Source organism: Medicago sativa, chromosome 1 (genome assembly GCF_051527215.1).
Source record: "Medicago sativa cultivar Bolivia chromosome 1, Bolivia_mono, whole genome shotgun sequence".
NCBI lineage: Eukaryota > Viridiplantae > Streptophyta > Magnoliopsida > Fabales > Fabaceae > Medicago > Medicago sativa.
In genome coordinates this window covers 89,755,943-89,774,883 of record NC_140749.1, presented here as the reverse complement: position 1 = coordinate 89,774,883, position 18,941 = coordinate 89,755,943, and the positions used below count along the sequence as shown (strand labels likewise).

The 18,941-nt window shown below is 35.1% G+C and overlaps 2 protein-coding genes and 1 pseudogene across 2 annotated transcripts; all 3 read right to left on the bottom strand.

Annotated features, from left to right (window-relative positions):
* Positions 1-1,218: 1,218 nt before the first annotated feature.
* Positions 1,219-2,182, bottom strand: LOC146958934 (uncharacterized). Its single transcript, XM_085740438.1, has one exon. It carries the CDS (start codon positions 2,013-2,015, stop codon positions 1,413-1,415), a length of 603 nt encoding a protein of 200 aa, XP_085596564.1. The 5' UTR covers positions 2,016-2,182; the 3' UTR covers positions 1,219-1,412.
* A 10,553-nt stretch (positions 2,183-12,735) lies between these two features.
* On the bottom strand, positions 12,736-13,471 carry LOC146958933 (uncharacterized; annotated as a pseudogene).
* A 1,723-nt stretch (positions 13,472-15,194) lies between these two features.
* Positions 15,195-16,032, bottom strand: LOC146958932 (uncharacterized). Its single transcript, XM_085740430.1, has one exon. The coding sequence runs from the start codon at positions 15,947-15,949 to the stop codon at positions 15,350-15,352; it is 600 nt and encodes a 199-aa protein (XP_085596556.1). The 5' UTR covers positions 15,950-16,032; the 3' UTR covers positions 15,195-15,349.
* Positions 16,033-18,941: the final 2,909 nt, after the last annotated feature.

Here is an 18,941-nt window from a genome sequence, read left to right as displayed (position 1 = left end):
TGTGAAGTTCATTACTGGTGGAAATTTCCCTCAATAAAGCAAATCTGCATAATCATTACTGGCGGAATTTTCCCTCAGTAATGAAGAGGTGGTTTTGACAAAGCATTACTGAGGGATTATTCCGTCAGTAATTACTGACGAATTGTTCTGCCAGTAATTACTGAGGGAATAATCCCCTCAGTAATGTTTCGTCAGAACATACACAACATTACTGAGGCCGCCAATAACATTACTGACGCCAGTATTACTGAGGGATCGTTTTCGTCAACAAATCCACCAGTAATGTGTATTACTGAGGGACTAGTAATGTGTATTACTGAGGGATATGATACACTACTGAGGGATTATTTCTGCCAATAATAACCAAAATTCTTGTAGTGGTGTGTAATAGCAACACAAATAATGAAAAAATCTGAAGTGTGTAACAATATCACAGTAATGAAATGGACTATGTTGCATTTGTCACACGTCAAAACAACTCCACATTTATCAACAATCTTCCAAAACCTTGCATAATCCCATTCTCTAAGATAAGAACTACCACCACAAATAAGAGATAAACCCGCTTGTGCATCCATATGGATTAAAAAAAATCGTTCTTTTTACAAAATTCAGATAATTGAATGTTTCAGAAACAGCAACAAAAAATACCCAATTTAAAAAACGAAATCAAAAAGGGAAAAATGGGATTCAATTAAAAGGGAAAAATGAAATTTTGGGGAAAAAGGGTTTTGTAGGTTCAGCAAAAAATCAAAAACCAAAATTGAAGAATGTCAATTCACCTTGATTCTTTTTAGCTTCTATTAAAGGGTTTGAGAAGAAAAAGATACATTCAAACCTTCAATTGCTCAAAAATGGAGGTTTTGTGAGGTATGGGTGAGAGAGGCATGGTGTCGCACTTAAGAGAGATGATGGAGCACGTTCAGCTTTTTTTCTTTCTAAATTTCAATATTGTATTATGTAATAGAGAATACAATGACAACATGTATTCGGAGAAACATTGTCCTCGGTAGTTCCTCGGCATGTAATCTTGAAAACCGTGTTAAACTGATTACGCAGACAATGCAGTAGAGATTCGTGACACGTGCATACCGAGGAAATTGTTCCTCGAAAAACCTTTATTTTAGCGAGAAACCAAGTTTCCTCGGAATTTTTCGGTCGGAATTACTTTCATTTCTTGTAATTTGCACTAACTCTGGTGTTTATAAATTCGACCCATGCATACAGTGATTTTTTATGTAATTCTAAATGGCTTATTTACCAACAGATGGGATAAACAACGACATACAACTACCATTATATATTCAGAATCTCGACTGATTGTATAAAACAAAAATAGGAGAAATATTAGAAGCAAAGACCCCACATACATCCTTGGATAGGTTTTTCAGATGACAAGAATATGAGAAATATTAGAAGCAAAGTAGCCACATCTCTAGTTTGACCCCAATGGCGAATGCTGCGTAAGCTTCAACGCAAGCATAAAGAACTTGATCATTGCTGAGATCTTTTCCACTCCAACTGCTTTTTCTAATCTCTTCTTTCAGCTCCACTTCGAATCCTAGACATTCATAAATCATCTTCTCCACAGAAAGATTTTCAAGACCATCCTCTAAGAACCTCAGATCCAAAGGATTCCTGTAAATAACCAAACGATGCTTCGAGCGTGCCATCCTGTCCACATGCCAGCCGTTCCAGAATCCTCCAAATTTGCACGCGTAGTCATAGAACAAATTGCGGAGGCTCGGCGGTATCCAATCGGCCTGTGAGATCTGGACAATCAAACATCGGTCACCGACGCAGAGATGCATCGTGTTCACATCACGGTCCATGCCGAGGCCGAAGCTGAGTTTATGACGGCGGTAATCGTCAGCGCCGCGAATTAAAGTGGTGTTAAGCCACTCATCGATCACGGAGGCAGAGGCGGTAACAGTGACGGTAATCTTAGTTCCGTTAATGTTGACGGTGAAAATGCTGCAGTTGAAAAAGCGCTGACAGTCGACGGCGGTTGCCATTGTTTTGGTTAACGGCGTATGAGTATGAGATGAGATGGGAAAACTTTGTGATGCGGTTGCGTATTTATTGTGTCAAATTAGGGTTTACTCCTTCTGCTCACGTGTCATTCAATACCTCCATTCATTTCACAATGCATATAAAGCAACAAATTTACAGTGGCCAACGACATATAAGGTAGTAAATTCATTCATGAGTGTACACACACAGGAGGCAAGTATAGAAACTTGTTGCACTCTGTTGGAAAATAGGAGAAGATTATGGTGAGAACTTTGTGAGGAATTTAGGAGGAGAATATTTGAGAGAAGAACAATTTCTATTACTTGAAAGGATACTTTGATTCTTGTTTGCTTGCTTGATTTACAAATGACAAGCTCTCCTCTTTTTATAGGCTCCAAGGGAGAGTTCTAGACACATCCTAGGATAACTTTCTACACACTTCAAGAGAGTGTTCTACACACTTCTCTCATGAGAGTTCTACACTCTTCTCTCAACTACACTTAATGATATTTCTACCAATCTAGTTCTACATGACTCTAGAACTTTCTATGGGCTACATCACTTATTAGCTAATTGGGCCTAACACTTGATTAGTCCAATGGACCAAATCAAGTTTATTATCCAACATCCCTCCTTAAACTTGATTTGTCATCCCTAGTAAACCTCTCAACTTGATAAAGTCTTCATGCTTGAGTGGCTTGGTGAAGATGTCAGCTACTTGATCTTAAGACTTCATATATTCAACTTGTACATCCTTTCTTTCGATGCACTCCCTTATGTAATGGTAGCGAATATCAATATGCTTGCTATGATCATGGAATACTGGATTCTTTGCAAGAGCGATGGATGACTTGTTGTCCACAAAAATCGTGGTCGGCTCCTTCTGTGACATTCCCAATTCCTTCAATAGATTCCTAAGCCAAACTGCATGACAAACACATGATGTAGCTGCTACATATTCTGCCTCACATGTCGAAAGTGCGACAATTGGCTGCTTCTTCGACATCCAAGTGAAAGATGTGTTTCCCATGAAGAACACAAATCCGGTAGTACTTTTCCGGTCATCGCCATCTCCAGCCCAATCACTGTCACTATAACCAACTAACTTATAGTCCTTATCTGATGAGAACCATAAGCCAAGGTCGGTTGTACCTTTGATATAGCGAAGAATTCTTTTTGCAGCCTTGAGATGGGTAATAGTTGGATTCTCCATGTGTCGACTGATGATCCCTGTAGCATAGAGGATGTCAGGTCTTGTGCATGTCAGATACCTCAAACTCCCAACTAACACTACAAGAAAAAGGCCCATTTGCCAGGGGCATGAAACCCCTGGCAAATTTGCCACGGAAAATGCCAAGGAAAACCCCTCACAAAACGAATTAAGGAAAGCTGGGACCACTTACAATTACACAGGGGTTCACCCCTGACAAAAATACATAACCCCTGGCTTTGGAGAGACCGCGAAATTCAAATTCAAACAAGCTGATAAGGAACAGCTTTTTCAGACCAAAACCGAGGGAATTAAACAGGGACTGCCCCTCAAAGCAGAGAATCTCTGGCCAAAGTCCAGTTGAAATGACCATGCACTGCACCAATCTGAAAAAGCTGTCGTGACAGGGGTTTAACCCCTCGGATTTGTGCATAGGCCCTGGCAAATGGGCACCAATGTTACTGTTCTGCCACACCTATCTGCCACCTAACCTAGCTAGGATTTGACTATTTTTGAGAGGGGTAGCCCCTCGGTTTACCCCTGGGTTTATTTCTTTGCATATATATATGTGAACCGTAGGCATCATGAAGAAGTGTTTAAGACTTGGAATTTTTTTTTCTCCATATATATTTTACTCCTCCATTCCTTTATACACTCTACTCTTATTCAACATCAATTAACTTCTATAATTTGATAGATCTCCCATCACTTCTTTTATTTTGTGTTTTTATGTTTTACTACTTGTTATTCATATTTTGTATTGCATATCAGTGTCCAAGAACTTGCCTCCTCTTGTGGTTCCTTGCTAAGTTTGGTTTCTGGATTTGTTATTATCAAGCTTCAAGAGGTTAGTGTTTTTTAGTAGTTTGAAATTTATGATGTTTGTTTTTTTTGGATATATATGATGCTAAATTTTTTCATGATCTGTTTTAATTTTGTGCAAAGATATTTCGAATTTTAAATTTTTTTATTTTCAGATTTTTTTTTATATTTCGAATTTTTTTTAAATTTTAAATATATTTCGAATTTTAAGTTTGGTTTCGAATTTTTTTGGATATATATGATGCTAAATTTTTATTTATACCTTTTATTTTGTTATTATCAAGCTTCAAGAGCTAAATTTTTTTATATATTATGGAAATTCGTTTTTTAAATTTCTGTAGTAAAAAATCTGACTTTTTTTTTCTGTTTGTTAAACTAAATCTATTTTGAAATTAAAAAGATGGTTTTAAAAAAAAATCATAAAAAAACAATATACTAAAAAGGTTTATTGTTGGAAAACAGTTTTTTAACTTAGTGTATTCAAAATTAAAATCTGTTTTTCAATTTACTATGATGGACAGCAAAATGTGAGAGCTCCTATCTATGATGATAATGTCGACCTGTTTGAAGTGTTTGGTGAAGACGATGACGATGTCGGGACCGAGGAGGACGAGGAAGAGGATAGATTATTATGATGGTTGTTATATCGTGTGTTCTAATTATTTTCTTTTCACTAATGGTTTGTAATATTTTGGGAGGTTTTCGATGCTTCCCGAAACAATTTTTTTCCCCTCACGGTTTGTAATATTACTTAAGGACTCTTTTAATTTCATGCCTATTAGAATTAATATTGTATGTGTGATGTTGCTTTAATTATATGCCTTTTAATTATATTTTAAAAGCAATTTTGTTTATTATCTAAATGAAATTTTATTAATTAAAATGATTTTTGAGCCATTTAATTGTATTTAAAAAACAACTTTTAAAAAAAACGATTTTTTTAATTAATTTAAATACATTTTATTAATTAAAATTATTTTTAAAATATTTAATTAATTAATAAAAAATACGTTTTTATAAATAAAACATTTTTTAAAAAAAATAAAATGGACGTTTGCCAGGGGTTAAACCCCTCGCATGTCCCTGGTATTTTTCGAATTGACTTGAGTCAGTCAGAGTCAGAGTCAAAGTCAGTCTGGTTGCAGAATAAAGTGAGGGAAAATACCAGGGCTTATGTCAGGGAAAATGCCAGGGCTTTTACCAGGGATTATGGCCCTTATTTTTTTCCCAGGGGTGGAACCCCTGGGAAAAGGTTTGCGATGAGCGGTTTTGCGATGGCTTATGCCCCTGGGAAATTCCCTCACAAACGTCCAGTTTGCCAGGGATTCCGCCCTTTTGCCAGGGATTTTGCCCCTAGCAAAATGTAATGTTTCTTGTAGTGTAAACTCTTGAAGTTGGTAGCATCCACCTTTTCTGCTCCATCAAACTTTGATAGCTTCAATCCACACTCCACTGGTGTGCTAATTGGTTTACAACCGTCCATCTTGAACTTTTTTAGCATCTCCTTTGCATATCTTTGTTGGGAAATGAAGATTCCATCCTCTTTCTGCCTTACCTCTATGCCAAGATAGTATGACATGAGCCCAATATCAGACATCTCGAATTCCTTGATCATAGCTTTCTTGAATTCTTCAAACATATTTGGATTGTTTCCTGTGAGGATCAAGTCATCCACATATATGCAAACAATCAAGATATCTCCATTCTTGATCTTGACGTACATGGCATGCTCGTGTGGGCACTTTGTAAAGTTGTTTGCTTTGAAATAGTTATCAATTCGACTGTACCATGCTCTTGGGGCTTGTTTCAAACCATACAGTGCTTTAATTAGTTTGAGAACTTTATCTTCTTGTCCTTTCACCTTGTAACCCAAAGGTTGTTCGATGTACACTTCCTCCTCTAAAACTCCATTTAAAAAGGCAGATTTCACGTCCATCTGGTGAATTTTCCATTTCTGTTGAGCTGCTAGGGAGACTATGAGTCTTATGGTCTCCAGACGAGCGACTGGGGCAAACACTTCATCATAATCAATCCCCGCCTTTTGACTATAGCCTTTTGCGACTAGTCTTGCCTTATATCTTTCAATTTCTCCCTTTGAATACTTCTTTGCTTTGTACACCCATTTGACACCGATGGATTTATGCCCTTTGGGTAGGGATACGAGTTCCCATGTGTTGTTCTTCTCTATGGATCTGATTTCTTCATCCATTGCATCTCTCCATTTATTATCTTGTGTAGCTTCTTCGAAGTTCATGGGTTCACAATCTGCAAAGAGACAAAATAGTGTGATGTTATCTGTCTCTCCTGTTTCCTCATAGAGATCTTCAAGCCTTCGTTGTGATAGTGGCTCCGTGTTATCATAAAGATCTTGAAGACTCCGTGTGCGCGCCGTAATTCTTTCACTACTTGTATCTTCAGCAGTGGGTGATGTTGGTGAATGGGGCACTTGTTAAACTTCTTGAGACGTTTCTTCTTCGAATTCGGGAAAGAAATTGTATTCCTTTTTGTGTGCTCCAAAGTCCCATTCTCCTTCTTCATCAAAGACCACATCTCGGCTAATTACAATCTTGTTGTTGTTTGGATTGTATAACTTGTAGCCCTTCGAGCTTTGATCATAACCGACAAAGATGAACTTCTCACTCTTATCATCAAGCTTTACTCTTTTCTCATCTGGAATGTGAACATGGGCTACACTCCCGAAAACTCTCAAGTGTGAGATACATGGCCTTCTTACACTCCATGCTTCTTGTGGTGTCTTTCCCCACACACTCCTTGTTGGAGATCGATTAGATAGATAGATTGCACATGCCACAGCTTCAGCCCAAAACTCTTTTGGTAGTTTCTTACTTTTGAGCATGCTTCGAGCCAAGTCAAGTATTGTTCGATTTTTCCTTTCCGCCACACCATTTTGTTGGGGGGATCTTGGAACTGTCAATGGACGTCTGATTCCATTCTCTTCACAAAACTCTTGAAACTCTTTAGATGTGAATTCTCCTCCTCGGTCAGTCCGCATAGCTTTTATTTGTCGACCACTTTCTTTCTCCACAACAGCTTTAAACTTCTTGAAGGTGGTAAAGACTTCTGATTTCTGCTTCAAGAAATAGACCCATGTTTTTCTTGAGAAATCATCAATGAAAAGGAGAAAATAATTGTTTTTACCTAGTGAGCATGGCTTGATTGGTCCACATACGTCAGCATGTATAAGCTCGAGCGGCTTCTTGGCTCTTGAGTTTGACTCCTTTGGAAAACTCATCCGGAATTGCTTCCCAAGTAAACATCCTTCACACAATTGGTCTGGATGGTTGATAGATGGAAGACCTCTCACCATATTTTGTTTTGCCATCAAGCTTAAGCTTCCAAAATTTAAGTGCCCAAATCGAAGATGCCAAAGCCATGAAGCATCATTGTAGCAAGCTTTGAGACACTTTGCAACATCATTTTGGATATTCAAGAAGAACATCCTATTTCTTGACATTGGTACCTTGGTGATGAGATTATTTTTTTTCATCTTTGATGGAAAGACTTGAATCTTTCATGCGAATATCATAACCCTTTTCTAACAGTTGCCCTAGACTCAAACTATTGCTCTTCATATTAGGGACATAGTAGACATTTGAAATAAATTGATGTCTTCCATCTTTCAAGCGAATTAAGATATTACCTTTGTCTTTCACTGGAATCTTAGAATCATCGCCAAATGAGACATTTCCATGCACCGATTCATCAAGCTCCACGAACATGCTCCTTTTCCCACACATATGATTGCTTGCACCAGTGTCAAGGCACCATGAATTTTCATGGATGCCTTCATTACTTCCACGTGCTAGCAGCACTGTTTCAAATTTCTCGTCTTTTTCTTCCACGTAGTTGATCTTCTCCTCTACTAGATTCTTGGAGAATCTACACTCTGAAGCATAGTGCCCAAACTTGTGACAATTGTAGCATTGAGTTTGAGATTTGTCATACCTTGATTTTGGGTATGCTCTCCCACGTCCTCTAGTTGAGGTCTCTCCTTTCTCGTAACTGCTTCCAGAAAAAATTGAACTACGCGCACCGTAGCCACGTCCAAATTGGCCTCGACCGCGACCTCGTCCTCGACCTCTACCTTGGCTTTGTTGGCTCCTCTCATTTCGTTGACCTTCATCTTTCTCTTTTAGTTGCATCTTGAAGAGTTTCTCGGTGATCTCTTTCTTCTTCTTGTGCTTCTCTTCATAAGCTTGCAAAGATCCTTGAAGTTGCTCTATTGTCATAGTCTCTAAATCTTTGGTTTCTTCAATTGTCACAACAATATGCTCGAATTTGGGGTCTAATGATCGGAGTATCTTCTCCATAATTCTAACATCTTCTAACTTTTCACCGTTTCTTTTTAATTGATTTGAGATAGAGATAACTCTAGAAAAATATTCTGAAATAGACTCTGACTCTTTCATATGCAAGGATTCAAACTCGCCTCTTAAAGTTTGGAGACGTACCTTCTTTACCTTGTCTTCTCCTTGGCAAGAGGTTTTAAGCTTCTCCCATGCCTCCTTAGCGGATGTTGCATTTGAGATTTTCTCGAACTCATCTTCATCCAATGCTTGGTAGATGATGAAGAGAGCCTTTTTGTCTCTCTTTCTTGAATCCTTCAAAGTGTCTCTTTGTGCTTTAGTTAAGGAATCCTCATCTTGTGATTCCGTATAGCCTTTTTCAACAACCTCCCAAACATCGTGTGCTCCAAGAAGAGCCATCATTTTGATGCACCAATTATCATAGGTACTCCCTTTGAGAAGTGGAACTTAGAAGGATGCCGCTCCATTGACCGCCATAACTATGGAATAATTTATTCTCAGAACCTAAGCTCTGATGCCACTTTGTTGGAAAATAGGAGAAGATTATGGTGAGAACTTTGTGAGGAATTTAGGAGGAGAATATTTGAGAGAAGAACAATTTCTATTACTTGAAAGGATACTTTGATTCTTGTTTGCTTGCTTGATTTACAAATGACAAGCTCTCCTCTTTTTATAGGCTCCAAGGGAGAGTTCTAGACACATCCTAGGATAACTTTCTACACACTTCAAGAGAGTGTTCTACACACTTCTCTCATGAGAGTTCTACACTCTTCTCTCAACTACACTTAATGATATTTCTACCAATCTAGTTCTACATGACTCTAGAACTTTCTATGGGCTACATCACTTATTAGCTAATTGGGCCTAACATTTGATTAGTCCAATGGATCAAATCAAGTTTATTATCCAACACTGTCTGGATTTATAAATTCATCCATACAGTTGGTTTCATTTGATTTTGTTTAGGATTCTTAATGGCTTGATTCCAGGTGATAAACAAACTATTATTATATTCAGAATTTCCACTGATTGTATAAAATAAATAACATGAGAATTAAAACCAAAGCGATATTAATAAAAAGAAACTAGATAGCCGACCCGTGCGCCGCACGGGTCTTATGAGCTAAGAAACATCCGCTAACAATTAAAATGCAGTAATTAAAATAAATAAATTAACACAACATTATATAATATTGTACTGGTCACTAAAATATAACAAATAGTCGGTGTAGTCAAATAATCACGTACATAAGATTATTTACATTAAACATTACGGAATACTTCGTCATAGACGACATTGGATGTAAAATCAGAATCTTCACCATCTTCATCCGTGACCGGTATCTTCAAACCTTCTCTTAAAGTTTGTTGGTGTAATGTCAGTACACTAAGGGACGTTATTAATTGTGGTTACGATATCAAGCTGTCAAAATTTGAAAATGCAAAGAATAGCAACTTGAAAGGCAAAGAAGAAATCAATAAAACAAAATAGTTTGCACTATCATCAAAAAAAAAAATTGGAAGCTCTCATATCCTCCACACATTTGATCTTCGCATTTTGCTAAAACAATGCAACATATTATAGATGAAATTGGAACATGCACCTACAGGGATAATGATACAATCATGTAACATTATAAATCTTATCCAGTCTACTTCATAGATTGGTCACAACAATACATTGTGAGGTATGAGCTTATATTTGATAAAACCAATTCATGATAGACCAGATGATTAAAAACCTAGTAAAATATCATGCCACAACAACAATATATGATGATGACCAAACTCATGAATATTGACAAAAGGATCCCATCTCTTTTTCATAGACCATGTTTTAGATACACATACACACTATAGTTCTTAATTAATTTGAGTGCTTAACTAAACTTTTTCTTTTTTGATTTTTTTTTTGTTACGACAATTTGTTTATGGCATTGGCCTCACTGGTCCAATTTGGTAAGAATATCCACATGCTGCATTTACTGCATTCTTTGCGTTTCTTTCTACATTTTGGTTACATCTTTTTTTTTTTTGAAGGAAGTTACATCTTTTTTTTAGTAAGTGTTTTCTCTGCTTTCTGTTCAATATATATGAAGTGGGTTTTAATATTGATATTGTTGTCTATTATCTTTTTTGTGTGGCTGAAAATAGTTATTGATTTCACTCTCTTTTTTCCCATATTCGAAATTTTATATTTTTTCTTCTTATCTCTTGCTTTCAATTTTAATATGTATTTTGAGGTGAGTATTTCAATGAGAATGGTATACTTGCTTAATACTTCATCAGTTGTTGATTACTATAGTCTTTCGAAATTTATATATACATAAATGAATAAATTTTAAGGTTTGCATACAATTTTGGATGATGATTTTGAATTTTTTTTATCATGTTTGGCTCTTGCGCATGCCTTTAGTTTTTCATATGTTTTAATAGTAAACAAAATATTCATTTGTATCAACTGCATAGTGGTCGTGTGTATGGGCTGCTGCTATATCGATAGTACTTCGAATGTAGTGTTTAAAGAAGTATTTCGAAATTTGTGGACATGAGAAACTTCTATTAAATTTGTAGTCGAAATTAAGACATTAAAATTATAAGTTTGAATTGTGCTATTAATATTTTCTTTTTATCTACTACATTTACAACGCACGGGTGGAAAGTCTAGTTATTGTGAAATTCAAACTAAAAGGCCATTGGGAGGGAAAAATTTTTAGGGTTAAAGTGATTAGCAATTAATGCAATAGAATTAGAGGGAAAAAAATTAGGTTAAATGATGGCAAGACCTAATAAGCTTTAAGAGTAAGTGATTACATAAAGATTCATTTCATTGCCACTAAATAATTTTGGCTAGGTTGTATACAGATTTGTGACATACAGAATTCAATCAAATAATTAAATTGCTCAATTGGATTATAACATAAAACAAAATTCATTCCATTGGATCATAAGACCTCTTATCAGTTTATGCTGCCTATTAATAGAAGTTACAATTACGACTTCTTTTTAGCGACACAGTATCATTGGTTTTAGACATCCAAACATATAAACAACTTCTAATACTAATGTTAAATAACATTGCAGGAAATTGTCCCAGTACTTGATTGTCCACACTCATAACCAATATTTGCCAGGGATAATAACATTCAAAACTCTTACATTGATATATGTCCACCTTGTTCTTTTATTATAGGTTCCACAAAACAATAAAGTGAACAAACCATAAAAAAAATTTACTTAGAAAATACGTGACCTGTTAGAGGTTGGTTCTTTGATTAGTTACAATTAGGTCGATTCCTGCCATTCAACAAAGTTTCAAGCAATACCAAGTCTATTCCCTTAAGATGTGCTTAATAATACACATATCAATGTTTCACCCACAATTAAATATTATCTATATAAAATATGATAATTACTTGTTTTATCTTTCAAGAATTCATGTTTACGATAAGTGCAAAAACCAATTAATTCACTTCTTTTACTAATGAAAGAAAACGATATGCAGGTTATATATTAAAGCAAACGGCGCACCATGATTAAAGCGAAACAAACACTTCATTTCATAAGGGATTTTAGCAATAACAGATGGGTGCCATAACTCATAAAAGTTTGGATGAAAAAAAAAAAAGGCAGGATCTTAGGTCAACATACAAAGATAACAGTGACGGCAGCAGCTTTCTTGAACACCAAAACCTGCTTTGTTCCTTACCTCCACCGAGCAGTGAGAGTTGACTGTGATGGCAACAACAACTGAAACGACAAAGATAGTGAAGGTGACAACATCGACGGCGATGGTCGACAACAGTAACTACGACGTGGGGAGAAACCGATGATAGTTATACAGTTGCGGTTGACAGCAAGGTCTCGATGTTGGGTCAGCCATGGCAGGGATTTAAAACACAACCAGAAGTATCGAATGGAACCCTTTGAAAAAACTCAACATTACGGGCAGCCATTGTACAGTTTGAGAATATGGGAGAAATGTTAAAAAAGACGAGCAAGATGACTAATGATAGAATCTTGCATCTATATTTATACAGGAGGAATAGGTTTGATGAATGAGTTAATCTGCGTGGGAAATTGAGGAGCAACTTTTGTGGTTTTCTAAATTGAAGTCGAATGGCCCTTATTTAATTTTCTTCGGTTATAGTATCAAGCAAGGGAAACTTTGGAAAAAAAAATGCATGGAAAACAGAAGGGTTATAAACAGCACGGTATACAAAAATTATTGGAAAGATACCAACGAAATTCAAAAGGGGAATAAAAGGGAGGGAAATTTCTTAGGTTTTAGTTAAGCTAGTAATTAAAGCAAGATTATTAGAGGGAAAAATTAGGTTTAGTGATAAGCTACACCTAATAAGCTTTAAGAATAAGTGATTCATTAACATTTTGTAGGTTTTTCAGATTACAACTTTGATCATAAGCATATATAAAACAAGAGAAATATTAGAAGCAAAGAGAACTTGATCAACTCAAGCATAGAACCACAAATTTAGTTTGACCCCACAGTTCAAAGCACAGTAAGATTCAACGCAAGCATAAAGAACTTGATCATTGCTGAGCTTTTCTTGACCCCAATCACTTGTTCTGATCTCTTCTTTCAGCTCCACTTTGAATCCAAGACATTCATAAATGATCCCCTCCGTAGAAAGATTTTCAAGACCATCCTTTAAACACGTCAGATCCAGAGGACCCAGGTGCATCACCAAACCGTGTTTGGAGTAAAGCATCCGGCGATAATCGCTGTTCCAGAACCCTCCGAATTTGCACTGACGGCTATAGATGAAACCACGGAGGTTTGGCGGTATGCAATCGGTCCGAGAGAGCTGGAAAATCAAGCATCGGACACCCACGCAGAGATGCAACATGTTCGCACCAGGATCCATGCTGAGGCCGACTTCGAGTCAAAACCTGCGGAGATGGTTGGCGCCTTGGGAGACGGTGTTGTTGATCCATTGTTCAGCCACTGAGGCAGAGGCGGTAACGAAGACGGTTACCCTGGTTCCGTTAACATCGACGATGAAATTGCTGAAGTTTAAAAATTGCTGACGGTCGACAATGGTTGCCATTCTTGGTGTCATCCCTTTGTTCTGATTCAAATGATCCCGTATTTATAGTGTCAGCCCTCACGTGTCCTTCAATACTACCTCTCTTCATTTCATAGTCGTTCACCGACTGACTCGGAATAGGTACCGGTATCAATAGAAATATATTATGACACACAACAAAATTGAATAATGTTAATTGATATGATTAAATGTTCCGTGATCTTAGCTCAGTTGCAAAGGACAATGCATAATATATGCAAAGTTGGGGGTTCGAAACCCGGACACCACAAAAAAAATTGATATGATTAAATGCTTTTAATAATATTTCATTTCATGTAAAGATGTGCCTGACAATATTAATTTGTGATTGTATCCATGAAAGATTTTCTCCTCGTAAATAATAATTAAGTTAAGGTAAAATTGAAAATAAAAAGATTATATAACAAAGCATAATATATTTTTTTCTATAAGGTTTTTATATTGTCTAATATTTTTTTACATGGGTTGTTCTTCTTATTATTGTGAATTATTTATATTTTAATGGAATTTATCTAAATTTTTAATTGATAGTTTAAATGAATGAGCATTGAGTAATACTGAAAGGGAAAAAATTCAGTCAAAATATTGTATTCATGTTATATATTGGTATAGATAAAAAGATCATTATGAAGAAAGAAGAAGAAATGAATAAAGAAATTAAATAATAATGAATCATATAAAAAGTGAATAAACCGAAACAATGGGGTAAAATTAAATAAAAGGAGGATAGTAAAAAAATTGAAATAAAATGTAAAGCATGCAAATTATAATAATGAAACAAATAAAAGGGGGTAAAAAAAGTGAGTCTCTTGCTCACAAACATTTTCTCACGAAGAAGAGGAATACTTGTTTGATCATAACGTCAAAAGTATTAGTGTTTAGTCGCGCATATAAAGATATATAGAGAAACACTTATTTTCAAAATATTAAATCAATGTTATGTTTTAATATTAAAAATAATATTCTTTTGAGTCTGTGTCTAAATACTATACATTTGATCTTAAGGTCATACAAATTAAAGACTCTTCGTAAAGAAAATGAAATAAGGAATGAAGGCCCACAACATGAAGAGAATAGAGAAATCAGAGATAAAAAAAAAATGTGAGGTTGCATTTCTCATACCGTTCATCATAAACATAAGAGCACATACAGAGATGAAAAAAAAGCTAAAATACAAAGTGAAGAGGTTTACCACTCAAGTACAATGCAAGTGTACGTGAAGCTTCTTTCTCTATCTTATTATAGTTTGTGCTCACAATACTAATGAACTAACATGTGCATTTAGTTTGCAGCACTAATTACATTGGTCTAACTTACACTACTATAATGATCCACTATAGCAGGGTTTTTCAGGACAAAATGTACGATTTATTTTCAGTTGTTTGATGTATCTAGCAGTCCAAATTACCTTTAATTTATTTTCCTTTCTCTCTCCTTGTTCCTCATCTTCTTGTTGAACCAAAAAAAGCAATGTATATGCGAATGCGAATTTAAGTCAATAATATGTTTAATGATCCCTTATTTATAGTGTCAGTCATATAATTGTTGCACTCAGTCTGGCTTTTATAACTTCATCCACAGTTAGCTTCATTTGATTTGATTAGGATTCTTAATGGTTTAATTCCAGGTGATAAACAAGACTTGCTTTGCAACTATCATTATATTCAGAATTTCGACTGATTGTATAAAATAAACAACATGAGAATTAAAACCAAAGATCATATATAAAAAACATTTTGCAGTAAAAAGAAATTGATTAACAATTTTGTAGGTTTTTCAGATTACAACTTTGATCATAAGCATATAAAAACCAGAGAAATGTTAGAAGCAAAAATCCCACATATCCATAGATCAACCAACCCCAATAGTAAGATTCAGAGCAAGCATGATCAGAAGCCAAGTAACCACAAATTTAGTTTGACCCCACAGTTCAAAGCACAGTAAGATTCAACGCAAGCATAAAGAACTTGATCATCGCTGAGCTTTTCTTGACTCCAATCACTTGTTCTGATCTCTTCTTTCAGCTCCACTTTGAATCCAAGACATTCATAAATGATCCCCTCCGTAGAAAGATTTTCAAGACCATCCTTTAACAACCTCAGATCCATAGGATCAACGATCATCACCAAACCGTGCTTGGATAAAAGCATCTGGCGATGATTACCGTTCCAGAACCCTCCGAATTTGCACTGCCGGCTATAGATGAAACTATGGAGGTTTGGCGGTATGCAATCGGCCCGAGAGAGCTGGAAAATCAAGCATCGGACACCCACGCAGAAATGCAACGTGTTCGCACCAGGATCCATGCTGAGGCCGACTTCAAGTCGATACCTGCGGAGATGGTCGGCGCCGTGGGAGACCGTGTTGTTGATCCATTGTTCGGCCACGGAGGCGGAGGCTGTAACGAAGGCGGTTACCTTGGTTCCGTTAACATTGACGGTGAAATTGCTGAAGTTCGAAAATTGCTGACGGTCGATGATGGTTGCCATTCTTAGTGTTACCCCTTTGTTCTGATCCCTATGAACGATTCCGTATTGTCAGATTAGGGTTACCCAATACTAGCTAACCTCTCTTCTTTTTATAATCGCTCATGGACTTGGTAGGAGTACTGGTAAATAATAATTAAAATATAGTAAAATTGGAAGAAAAAATATTATTACAACATACAATATTTTTTTATATAAGATTTTTATATTGTCTAATATTATTATTATTTTTTTGGTGGTGACCGAGGTTTGAACCCCGGACCTTCTATATTTTTATGCATTGTCCATACTAACTGAGCTAAACTCACGATGACATTGTCTAATATTATTTTGATTGATGTGGATTGTTCTTCTTATTATTGTGGATTATTTATATTTTAATAAAATTTATCTAATTTTTTAATTGATAGTTTTAATAATAATGTTAAAATAGTTTCCATGAATGAGTAAAACTGAAAAGAAAAAAAAATTCAGTCCAAAATATTGTATTCCCATTATTAGTATAGATAAAGAGATTATTATGCATTGTTATATGTAGGGGTCAGGGTTTGAACCCCGAACATCCCATTAATTCTAGCCACTAGGTTGTTTGACAAAAAAAATTATTATGAAAAAAGAAGAAGTGAAATCAGACGAAGAAGAGAAGGTAATATGGAGTGGGTAAGCTTGAATAAGTATGTTGACTCAATAAAATGTTACAATATGCAACTTTTGATCTCATCCATCTTGTTTAATCAATATTATATTGATGGCCAATATTATACTGGTCCAAGTTAGACCAATCTTTTTACTGGTGTAGATTATACTGACCCTGAACTATAAGGTAATGTTCATCAATGTAATAATTTCTGTTTACACTCACTATTTTCTCAAAGTTGCATTCCTTCTCTATCCTCTTGTTCTGATGTTAGCTCCTATTTATACCCAAAAATCAGATTATAGTAGTAGGAGGAGGCCAAAAGATGAAGGTTGGAGATAGTGCAAATTTGGTGGTTGGCTGGAAACGCAGTGTCTCAGAGGTCCATGTGATATTAGAGCTCAAAATGGAAAGAGTAAAAAACGGTGCAATTTAATTAATGGTATTTTGTGTTATTTTGTTGTGGTTGGCCTTAAAGGTCCAGAAGTTGTCTATTATTTTAAAATTGATTCTCCCACTCTAGTTTTTGCTTGAAAACACATGGAAATTACATTTAACCCTAATGGTAGCTAACTGATGATGTTTTCTATGTTGTTTTCTTTGTTCCCGAATGGTGGTTAGCTATCATTGGGGTTAAATGTGTAATTTTCATGTGTTTTCACTCAAAAACTGAAGTGGGAACAACAATCATCATGATTTTGTTACTCAATCTCACATGTTGTCTGTTGTTGTTGTTACTAGTCATGTGTCCGTAATTTTGCAGTGAATAGTCGATCGCCTCCCACGACAGTTAACTGTCGCTCGCTAATTGTTCTCAATTATAGTTAATTGTCATTGCGTTTCGGACTTATTTCAGAACATTAACAACATTTCCCACACTTGACACTTCTTCCCCCAAAACTAACAACATTATTTTTAAAATTCAAAACGCAAACACAAACCCTTCTCCCTCCAAACACCAACAAATCAACCTCCATCAAATTTCTTCAAAGTCAAACAACTAATCAATCAAATAATAAGCAAGTGATTATAATCTTTTACCATTCACGTTATTAGTTTTATACGTTAGATTTTTTATTTTAAATTTGTCATATGTTACTTTTAGAGTTGATGAATACATACATAGGAGATTTGTCAGTTTTCAATTTCATGTGAGTTATTTCTTGATTTGGTATTAGCATGTTTGTTTATTAGAGGCAGGTATAGAAAATATGACCATGCATAATTGTTGCACTTTATCTTATGTGGCTTTTAAAAATATGAAGTGATATTTGTATAATCATTCTTCTACGGTACACCTCACAAATTGAGGTGTATCGGTACTCCTACTTCAAAAATTTATAATTTAACGATCATTTTATGAAATAAAGAGTTATTTATCTATTTATATTTTATGAAACATCATTTTATAAGAAAAAAACATCATTTTATTGTTTATAAGAATCATATTAGATTTTTAACATTTTTTATAAAAATAATCCATATTCTTTGTTATATGTAATAAAAATTCAAAAAAAAATAAATTTTATTTCGTCAACACTTTTGGTAAATAAAATCTAATTATTGTAATTGTTAATGATAGAAAACAATTTTGTTGTTAAATTTATATTTTTTACAACCCAACAATATTTAATTTTCACACCCTCAACTCAGCGTTTTTATTTTCACCATATCATATCTAAAGGATCATATATCATATCAATAATATGCGGTGTACTAATAAGCTTTTCGTGGGCTTTGGTCAAAAAAAAAAGAAGCTTTTTGTGTATTGCACGGATTTCTTTTATGAAATATTATAAAAATGACAGATCAAAACCAAAAATGTAATTATAACTATTTCATTAGTTAATAAAATCTGTTTTACTTCCTGTAAAAAAACTGTTTTATTAACACAAACTGACATGCAAATTATTATGTTTCAAAAAAAAAATCATTATATGAATCTTAAAAGCTGATCTAATGATGTTTGTAAAATCTTATTTCATCTAAGGAACGTTAAGCGAAAAAAAATACATCTTTTATTGACGCAGTACGGAAGCTTAGGGTTAGCAAGCGCTAAACCTAGATAGAAAAGAACAAGTCGCAAGCGACAAACTTGTGAAAATAGGGTTCCGAAATCCACCAGAATTGAGAGAAAATCTCGATTAATTTTATTGAATCAAAAAGTGTGCCTCTTAGGCTACATGAGTTCTGCTTATATAGTGAAAAAAATAACAAACCCGTGGGCCGAAATAAAATAAAACAAAATAATAATAGAAAGTTCTAGAAAATTACTAAGATTTGGGTAAATAATAAATACTACTAAATTACTAATAAAACCCTCCTGCATCAGTCTCCTCCACCTCTAAAGAACTCGAC